The 10875-nt window shown below is 43.0% G+C and overlaps 1 protein-coding gene across 1 annotated transcript in view; it reads right to left on the bottom strand.

Moving 5' to 3' along the window:
* Positions 1 to 10875, bottom strand: part of cntn4 (contactin 4) — a 167582-nt gene that overhangs the window by 8463 nt on the left and 148244 nt on the right. Inside the window, exons 13-15 of the mRNA XM_032514281.1 lie at positions 4845 to 5020; positions 2503 to 2623; positions 1880 to 2038 (exon numbers count right to left, since the gene is read on the bottom strand). Of these exons, the coding sequence (XP_032370172.1) occupies positions 1880 to 2038; positions 2503 to 2623; positions 4845 to 5020 (456 nt within the window). The remainder of the gene's footprint in view (positions 1 to 1879; positions 2039 to 2502; positions 2624 to 4844; positions 5021 to 10875) is intronic.

Raw genomic sequence — 10875 nt, 5'->3', positions numbered from 1 at the left:
TGTGTGTGTGTGTGTGTGTGTGTGTCAGCTTAGCGTCATTGCAGCAGTGTCCGCCAGGCTGACAGACCTGGTAGGACTCCACCACAGGTACATAGGACAGATGTAATCCCTCACAAGGACACATAATACACACGTTAAAGGTGCTGACACACCAAGCAGACGGCAAGAAATCAGTGGCTACGAAAGCCCCACTGTGGCTTTGTCTTGCATCTCCTCTCGTCGCCATTGTCTTGGCCAAAAAAAATTGCGCTTGAACACACCAAAGACTACAGTCAGTGGCCAACTAGCACTCACGTTCTGCGCCTGCTTGAGAGGCTTAACTGTCCAATGATGATTCGGCTGAAAAAAGAAGACACAGGCTAACTGGGGCCAACGAGAAGCGCCGGCGCGTGATTAGGATTGGGTACCGCAACCGGTAGGAATCAAACCAGATAGAATGCAAATTTCTTTTCCTCATTTTGGTTCCAATAAATGTGTCGACTGAAATATTTTCCCTCTGTCGCTCCGAGACGGACGTAAAAATATCACGCTTTCTCTGTAGTCTACCGTTAGCTAGCTACCGTAAATGTAGGCTACTTTTAAAATGCCATATTTTCCCTCTGGGCTCTGGTTAACATACCAACTCAACATTTATTTAATTTTTACTTGTTAATACTGTATCTGCTTAGGCTTGCTTATTTTACTGTTTAGTATACTGTATATACTGTAAAATGTTGATATATTGTTAAATTTAAATAATTTTCAACTAAAAAAAACTATAAATAAAAGCCTTTCTTTCATTCATTTGTTGGTTTTTCAAGAATCGTTTTAAAAGTACCGGTTTGGCATCAGACTCGCATTTTCCCTCTGGGCTCTGGTTAGCATACCAACTCAACATTTATTTTATTGTTACTTGTTAATAGTGTATCTGCTTAGGTTTACTTATTATATATGCAATTACTGTAAAATGTTAATGTTAATGTTAAAAAACTATAAAATAAAGCCTTTCTTTCTGTCATTTGTTGGTTTTTCAAGAATCGTTTTAAAAGTACCGGTTTGATTTGTAAAAATCTAAACGATACCCAACCCTATGCGTGATACACCGCTAAAACTAGGGTGAGGGACGCTCACAACAATCTCCTTGGTGTGTCAGCACCTTAACTGAAAAAAAACCCCAAAATAGATAAATCACTTAGATAAAGAAATGCACTTTCATGCATTTCTATACACTATTCAATACTATATATACTGACATTATGACTATACACTACTAACTTTCTAGTTTGAAGATATTTCTTTAGCTCTCTAGTAAGATCTGTGTCTGTTGCTGGTTTTATAGCAAAGCATAAAAATCCCAATGATGCACAACATATATAGAAAAAAGAGAGACGATTCCACTAGAAATGAAAAAAAGTCCATTACTTCTGTTGAAGGAGGAGCTCTGTCTACCTGCCAGGTCCAAATGTAGTTAGGTTTCAAATATATTATCCTGATGTGGTAAATCAATGGGGCCAGTAAAACCATCTCAGATCTAAGTGTCCTTAATTCACAAAAATATCAATAGAACAAGGTATATAGTATGACATAAATGCACATTCCACCAATCATGCGTGAATGCTGAGCCCCATTAAAAGAGGATGTGGGGGAAAATTACACCGCTGCTATCACTTAACTGCACTATCAAATTACAGCCTTGGCAACAAGCTTCATCATGATGAGATCCACGTTTCAGGATTCCCAGGAGTCCGATAAACTGGCGGTCAATGGTCATGCTACAATTGCGTACCATTTGGGGCTGGGGTAAAAATGACATCTTCAATATTCTCACAGGCGAGGCAGAATGAAGAGCGGCCCCCTCCATGTGACTGGAGGAGGCCACGGCTGGATGGAGAGAGCTTACCTGTGGTGACAGCCTGCCACCCGAGGGAAAATGGCGTCCTGGCCTGGATGGTATATGCCGTAATTGGACTGTGATTATCAGGACCAGGCCTCCAGGACAGAGAGGCTGTGGTATCAGTGATTTCGTCTACATGGATGCTGGTAGGGGGCCCCGGGGGACCTGATAGATGGCAAAGCCAGGCAGCAAAGAAGAGAGAAAGATAGAGAGACAGACGGAGGAAGATGAGCGAAGGGAAGGAAATGCAAATTGGGGAGAGATGGGAACATGGTGGAAAGAGTTGCAGTGATTTTAGCACCTGCAGCTACTGTAGCGAAGTCAGCGAAACCTTTGGGAGCTATTGGGTATAATTAGACAGTAAATTTCCTTTAAACCTTGAAGAAAGATTATTTTTTATTAGCCTCCCTTTTCGTTCTATCCTTTTATGTCTTTATCAATGAGGCACAGCCAGTCACAGTAATCATTAATCACTAGCAAACTCCTCATTGCTTCAGCAGTAGATGAATGATAAATATTCTGTTTTCAAACCTTAAACAGGGCTAACGTGGTCAGTAGTCATTTTAATTGAAGCATGTTTATTGTCAGTTGAAGCAAAAGCAGACTGAACGTGAACGAACGTGACTTACCTCTGACAACCAAGTCGACAGCAATGGAAATGCTGTCCACCTTCGTTTGCACGGCGCACGTGTACTTCCCAGCATGCCTCAGCTGGATATTTCGAATCATAATGTCTCCTGCCGAATGCTGCTGTCATTCAACACACCCACCCACACACACACGCACACACGCACACACACACACACACACACACACACACACACACACACACACACACACACACACACACACACACACACACACACACACACACACACACACACACACACACACACACACAAACACACACACACACACACAGAGTTCCATAAGCAACATGGAAAGCCTCCAGCTATTGTAATTCAAGAACAATACTGACTTTTCAGCCACATGGGAACAAAACCAGTTGAAGAAAGCTCATTCTCATGTGTGTATATCTTGAAAAATAAATCCAAAATTCCTCATGCAGCCTCTCTTTCCATATTCTAAAAAGGACACAGAAATACCTCTCTATATTGGGCATGCTCCATGCCTTTATTTTTGTCACTCTGATTGCAGAAATGTGCCTGCACAAATAGCTTGATTTTGGTATAGAGGAGTGTCAGTTAAGGAGCAGTCTTAATGGCTAGTCTGATAGTTAGTTCTTTAAGGGAGCCTTTTATTCCATCTCTAATTGCAATTCCCACTCCTACATTATCATTTCATCAGAGCAGAGGAGAGCAGGTTCTGTAATAAATTAAACACGCGGAAAGCTGTGGCATAATGGCAGAAAGAATTCTATGGAGAGGCTGCTAGCTTAATCAAGTGTAAACAAAGTGTAGATACACAGTACAGCAATTCATTAGTGAGAGAAGACTGTAAATTGTTGTATTAGAAGCAGTTTTTGAAAGAGCCTTGAATTGTTTTGGGGAAAAAAGGAGCCCTCGTGTCACATGACGAGATGTAAGCTGCGAACCTTTCAAAGTATCCAGTGGCCGACTGAGACTGGTTGCAGGGTGTGTATGTAAAAAGTATTTTAAAAAAAACCACAGGCAGCAATTTTCTTCGATAAATAATACACTTCAAACATTCCCTCTGCACTGCGGCTGAATTTATTATGACCCTGCAAAAAGAAGAAAAGGTATAGTATTGATGTACCAATGAATCTTCAGTCATCTCTTGACCTTTATTCATTGAAATCTCAGAAGAGGGTTGAAACATAAATCAATGTCTTTTATGTAGCAGAAGAGCACAGTCACACTCATAAAGGGAGCATTCTTCAACACACCTCAATAAGGTTTGTTTCCTATTTAGTAAAAGCTGGGACAGTAGATAGGACATTCTTTTGTTCTGTCTTTTTTTTCTTCTAGACAACGTCATCATTGGATGGCTGAAAGATTATAATGCTCGCGTGGCGTCTGCGTGGCGTTTTCTATGTCTTTGTACACCAGAAACATGTCTGGCGCGGCGTTGCTGCTGCACATGTATGTTTCCCATTAAAAAAATGAAACAACAGCAGTAGTATACTTCATGTTTAACATAAATATATACTGATTTCATAACAACAAAGATAACATTGTCAGTGACAGCAAAATACGCTACAGAATATTTTGTTCTGCGTTGACAGATACAATATTTGAAAACCGCAATTTTTCTTTTTTTAAATAACATTTACATCTGCATTTATGTCAAAACCTAGAGAGTTTCAAAAATCAAAATGTCATTTATTAAATGTAATCGTGTCAAAGTGACATAAAACCTTTTTGTGTTCTGTTCAAATTGCTTCCAACACGCTTGAAAAATAGGCGTCGGCCCTATTTTTAGTGCCTATTTCTATGCGTTTTCGGCATGGCTCGAGCGGTGCCTGAGACGTGCGTGTTACGCCGGCAGTGTGCAAGCTCTAACCTGTTAACATGGGAGCCGAAGTAAAAACGGACACGCCACGCAGGCCGTGTGCAGAAGCCCTTAAGCTATAGAGCGTAGTTTCTGTCTCCCCCAGGAGGAATTCTAAGTAATGACAACAATTCTGTCGGTGCAGCCACGTGATACAGCTGCTAATAGCCAAGGAGGACACAGAGGATTAAAAAAACTTGATGAACTTTTCAGATGAGGTATTTATCTTTACTCGAGTTTCTGTGCACAAAAGTTGCCGGATGACACCAATTTCTGAACACAGCCCTACTGAGAAATGGCTCATTGGATCATTTAAAGTTTCAGTGTCAGACTTGACATTGTGGCAACTTGATTTTAAATACCTTTCTGCATACATCCCTACATCATTTGTAAATGGGAAACCTGTCTTTACAGCTCTCACCACAACACAACCTCTTTATAAAACAGAGGCCTTGTAGCCTTACAGACTGTCCAAAACTGTGAGGGATTATGTACTTACACCTCCCACTTTTTCAAAAAATCCACCATGGCTCCCAAAGTGGAGGAGCTGCTCGTTGAAGAACCAGGTGAACTTGAGCTCCAGGGATGGGTCGTGGCTCACTTGACAGGGCAGGACCACACTCTCCCCCACGGTGATGTCCAGCGTGGATGGCAGGGTGGTGATGGCAGTCGGCTCTGAAACACACACCGTGCACATTTGTTCAAAGACAATGTTCTGCCCCCCTTTTCCAGGCATTATAATTCAGCACAGGAAATGGCTTTGCAAAACGCCAAGCCCGTCCATCATCCTTATGGATATGTCAGACTCAGTTAATAGAAGGATATATGGAACAGAGCACACGGCAAACTAGGGCGCACAGCTACAATAACTGGTGTTAGTTTCGGCCTGAGCTGGTCTCTGTGGGGACTCAGCGACGCGTTTCTCCTGCATCCTGAGAAGCCTCCATGTGTCACTGCCAGCTCAGCCTTCAGCCTGGAACTTACCCCGATCGGCCCAATCATTCCCAAAACGCACCGCTAGGTAAACAGTAAACAGCAGCAAGCACTACTTCCAGTCGTCACTGCTCTCTTTTCAAGCCTGCAGTGCATTACAATGACATCGCAAGGGAATAAAGCAAGCATCCCTTATCTGCACTTGTGTTTGTGAGCAGCAGAAGAGGAAGGTGGTAGGACATGAGAGAGGCGAGATGAGTGGGAGAGGCTTTGTTCTCAGAGTGTGCAACACCTGTCCCCCTCTTGGGGGTGCTGTGATTACTTGGTTGAAATTGCCACTCTGAGCACACAGACTAAATTAACCATGGCAAATGATCCCTGGATAGGCATAGATTCATGTAGAAAGTGTCGGCAGTGCAGTCTTCATCCAGAGTGAATTCGATACCTCCATTGTATAGGCCCCCTCCCTCCCCTCTGCAATACACACACACACCACACAAACACCATCACCACCACCAATGTGATTTATCTAGCCGTTTTCTGATATCAGGCCAGAATGCTATCAGCTGGTAGGTTTTGTCATATACACAATGAAAGTGCGTCTGAGAGCCCCAGTCCTCTATTGTTGGGGCTAAGTGGTGAACAATGGCGGTGCAGTAAACATGTGGCAATAACACACAGGAGGTATACACGGGCCAGTGTCTACTTTTTTCTAAAGGGCCAGCTATACCTTGCAGAACAAGCGGAGGATGAATATAAAAATACTAAATAATATATAAAGGGTAAGGAACACACTTTTCTATTTTGAAGGGGTTTTTAGGAAGATATTCTAAATGATGTGAGGAGAAAGAAATAGGAAAAAACAAAAGGCTCAGGAAGGATCTACTGGGAAATACTTGAATCCACAATCAAAAATATTTACTCCTATATCTCTGCAACATGGAAACATACTATGAACATTAATCTCCTTCATTATTTCCCCAGCAGGATTGGTGTATTTGCCGCTTTTCGAACATGAACTCCTCCCCTTGTGGTGTGTGCTGGCCGGTCTCTTACTGCCTCCAGGGATTGACTGTGACAATGATGGTGGGAATATGCTCCCTTATTACCATGCTCTGTCATCATTTGTGACAGATTATGGACAACCAAGGTTGGTTACACAACCACACACTGGGCTCCTAGGAATAATTTGATTGATTTCCATCTTGTATGAAGCCTTGTTACCTGCTGCCATGGTAAAGGAGAGGATAGTAACCCACTCACTTAACCGGGTCAATCAGAGACAAGACACAGAGCACGTTAACATGCTGATACAGACATGGTGGTAGAGCTGTAATCAGGCCTTAAAAGTCAGGCCCAACAAGGCCTGAGCCCGACAGAATTCGGCCCGAGTCGGACATTGACAGCTTTTTAAAAGCCCAAACCCATTTACAGTCCGACATTATGCAAATGCACACAGCTCTTTTGCCTTTTGTCAAGCTTTCTACTTTTTTTAACATAATTTATTCATGAACAAAGTTCTTTCCCGGTACAACCAAAACGTAATTGCCAGAGTCTAGCCTCCGTTTCAACTACAGAGCATACATTTTCCCGCTAATCGAAATGCATCACCTGACCGTTTAACGCGCAACCGTGAGCCTGAGCTCGGCCCGGAGACCGAACCCGTCGGGCAAAGATCTCCATCTCTACATGGTGGCACCTCAGGAAGGTGGGTCTAACTTAAAATTCTAAAAAGTCTTCTCTCCTCAGTCACTTGCTGTTACATGAATAACCAACTGAAAATATTTGAACGTGTGAAAACCAAAAAGTGTTACAGGCGTGATTTTACTAACCAGGAATAAAAGAATTTAGTAGGATAAAAAAAGAAAAGAGAATTATTTTACAACATTTAAAAATACCATCCATCCATCCATCCATCTTCATCCGCTTATCCGGTATCGGGCAGTGTGTGCCGCAGCTCCAGTAGGGGACCCAAACTTCCCTTTCGAGCACATCAACTAGCTCCGACTGGGGGATCCCGAGGCGTTCCAGGCCAGGTTGGAGATATAATCTCCCCCTAGTCCTGGGTCTTCCCCGAGGTCCCCTCCAGTTGGACGTGCCTGGAATACCTCCTAGGGAGGCGCCAGGAGGCATCCTTACCAGATGCCCGAACCACCTCAACTGGCTCTTTTAACGCGAAGGAGCAGCGGCTCTACTCCGAGCTCCTCTCGGATGACTGAGCTCTCACCCTATCTCTAAGGAGACGCCAGCCACCCCCTGAGGAAACCCATTTAGCCGCTTGTACCCTTGATCTCGTTCTTTCGGTCATGACCCAGCCTTCATGACCATAGGTGAGGTAGGAACGAAAATTGCCCGGTAGATCGAGAGCTTTGCCTCTGGCTCAGCTCTCTTTTCGTCACAACGGTCGATAAACAGAATGAATACCGCACCAGCTGCCGATTCTCCGACCAATCTCACGCTCCATGGTCCCCTCACTCGCGAACAAGACCCAAGGTACTTAAACTCCTCACTTGAGGTAAGGACTCCATCCCTACCGGAGAGAGCACTCCATCGGTTTCCTGCTGAGAACCATGGCCTCAGATTTAGAGGTGCTGATCCTCATCCAGCCGTCACACTCGGCTGCGACCGATCAGTGAGTGCTGAAGGTCACAGGCTGATGATGCCATCAGGACCACATCATCTGCAAAAAGCAGCGATGGGACCCGAGCCCACCGAACTGCAACCCCTCCCGCCCCGACTCGCCTCGATATCTGTCATTATATTACAAACAGGATTGGTGACAAAGCGCAGCCCTGGCGGAGGCCAACCCTCACCTGGAACGAGTCCGACTTGCCGAGAACCCGGACACAGCTCTCGCTTTGGTCATACAGAGATTGGATGGCCCTAAGAAGGGACCCCCACCATATCCCGCAGCACTCCCACAATTTCTCCGGGGGACCCGGTCTACGCCTTCCAGATCCACAAAAAAAACATGTGACTGGTGGGCATACTCCCAGGCCCCCTCCAGGATCCTGCGAGAGGAAAGATCTGATCGTGTGCCACGGCCAGGACGGAATCCGCATTGTTCTCCTTCAATCCGAGGTTCGACTCGGCCGAACCCTCCTTTCCAGCACCTTGGAGTAGACTTACCAGGGAGGCTGAGAAGGTGAACCCTGTAGTTGGCAACAACCTCTGGTCCCCTTTTTGAAGAGGGGAACCACCCCGGTCTGCCATCCTTAGGCACCGTCCCAGACTTCCACGCATGTGGAAGAGGCGTGTCAACCAAGACAGCCCCTCCACACCCAGAGCTTTCAGCATTTAAAAATACACTTGTGCTAATGGTTGTCTTTGAGTATGGTTGACAACCAAAACATACCGGTTCCAAAAATAACCGTTCTGTTTTGGTTGTCACATAGTTAAGGTCTCGTTAGGGTTTGAATTTCCAAAAAACAAAAATGGAAGATTTCAAAATTATTTCCGATTTAAGAAGATTTCCCAGTAAGAAGGCCGCTTTGTGACGATAAGCGAGGGTTTCTGCCCAGTTCATTTTAATGTAACTATGAAATCTAAATAAAGCCTTTTCATTTTTCTTTTTACAAAAAGAGTGCCTTGGATTTTTTTTGTCTTTAAAGGACTACTTCATTTTATACTCATTATAGGGACAATAATTCAATTTAAATTTTATTTATATCAAATCATATCAAGAGTTGTCTCAAGACACAGATAAAGTAGGTCTAGACCACAGTCTATAATTTACAAAGACCCAACAGTTGCAGTAATTCCCACAAGAGCAAGCATTTAGTTAGACAGTGACGAGGAACAACTTCCGTTTGTTTTTAATCACATAACTGATTCCATAAATTGCTTGCGTAACCTAGACAATAGCACAGCAGGTCAGGTGAACAAGCAAATGGGAAATTTGTTTGATGGTTAGCATACAATTCAACATACAAGAAGAAAATAAATAATGATTGAGTATTTATTGGGGTTTAGGTTGACGTGATTTCACTATGTCTACCCAGTGCGTTTTCAGGAAACTTCCTAGGAAATGATTAGGAAATAAATGACCTGTATAATAAAGCTTGACTAAAAAAAAGATTGCCATGGTCTCCTGTTTCAAAGTGACATGCTTGGTGGGCCATCCATCATCCACATCCTCTTTCCTAGAGATGTTTTGAGAAGTGAAAACAATACCATGCAAAATAAGATTTGATAGAGCTTTTTAAAGCTGAAGACCCCTACATTGTTTAATGCTCAAATGAAGAAGAATTTAATTCATATCTTTTTATTTAACCCTTGTATGGTATTTTGGGTCAAATTGACCCTTTTATAAGAAGAAAAATGTTACATACAAAAAAATGTTTACCTGAAAATCAACAGCCTTACCTGATTTTCTGTGATGAACATGTATTCCTGACTCAATTCAGAATTTTTTGGGGATATGACACTTATGTTTTTTTCCAAGGTAAGAATGACAACAAAGTGGATTTTTAACATGAATTATAACCTTATGACAAAAAACAAATCCCACTTTTTAATTGTGTGCTAGTAGAGACTGATTGCATTCCCTAAACATATATGTTATCTAAATTGTTTGAAATTGAGATAAAGACAATATTTGTTAATAGATTATGAAGTAAAATTGGATTTCAGCATTGTTTTTAAAACCCCAAATAAGTCACGGGTCAATTTGACCCGAGGGACACGAGAGGGTCCCAAAAGTGAGGACAATACAAGGGTTAAGCAACATCAAGTTGGACCGCTAACCTGAACTGAAGGAAGTGTGGCAGCCAAAACATATACCTTACTGACAGTGGCTCAAAGTGGGAACACTCAGAGAAGCTGCACAACCATTACATATGGCCGAGCAGAAAACAGAGCAGGCTAACAGTTACCAAATGACTCCATGCTCCTCTCTGAGGCATGCTGATAGGCCTCACATGGCCAGTTTCACCAGTCTTCCCACAAACAGCAGCCATCATGAATAATGCTCACACTCCTCTTCCACTCCTGTGGAGAATTCCCCAAGCTTTAATGGTCTGAAGTTGTAATGTGTAAGAGTGTATTCTACTTGAGTGTAGGCTATAGACACTCTGTGGTTTTCCACACAAAGTGAGTGATTTGAGCTTGAATAATGCATAAAGGAGGGCATAGAAGAGCAACGGGACACGTGATCTGGGGATTTTGGAAACAAATTTAACAGAGAAAAGCTTCACCCTCTAAGTCCTTCAAGCTGAGATTCACACAATGAGGCATGTAGGTTCAAGACAAGCACAAACTTGTAAAGGAAAAGGTTTTTTCAATGGTAGGTCAAAGGCCTTTACTAAAAAAGTACACACGGGCTAAGGTTCATATCATGTATTCAAAGGTAACCTGACCTTAACATGCATTGCATTCCATGTTGCTTAAAGATCCCATGGCATGAAAATTTCACTTCATTAGGATTTTTTACATTAATAAGCGTTCCGCCAGCCTGCCTATGGTCCCCCAGTGGCTAGAAATGCCGATAGGTATAAAACGAGCCCTGGGGTATCTTGCTCTGCCTTTGAGAAAATGAAAGCTCAGATGGACCAATCTGGAATCTTGCTTCTTATGAGGTCACAAGGGGCAAGGTTATC

Source organism: Etheostoma spectabile, chromosome 4, assembly GCF_008692095.1.
Source record: "Etheostoma spectabile isolate EspeVRDwgs_2016 chromosome 4, UIUC_Espe_1.0, whole genome shotgun sequence".
Lineage (NCBI taxonomy): Eukaryota > Metazoa > Chordata > Actinopteri > Perciformes > Percidae > Etheostoma > Etheostoma spectabile.
The sequence above is the reverse complement of the archived record's forward strand: the minus strand, read 5'-3'. Positions and strand labels throughout refer to the sequence as shown.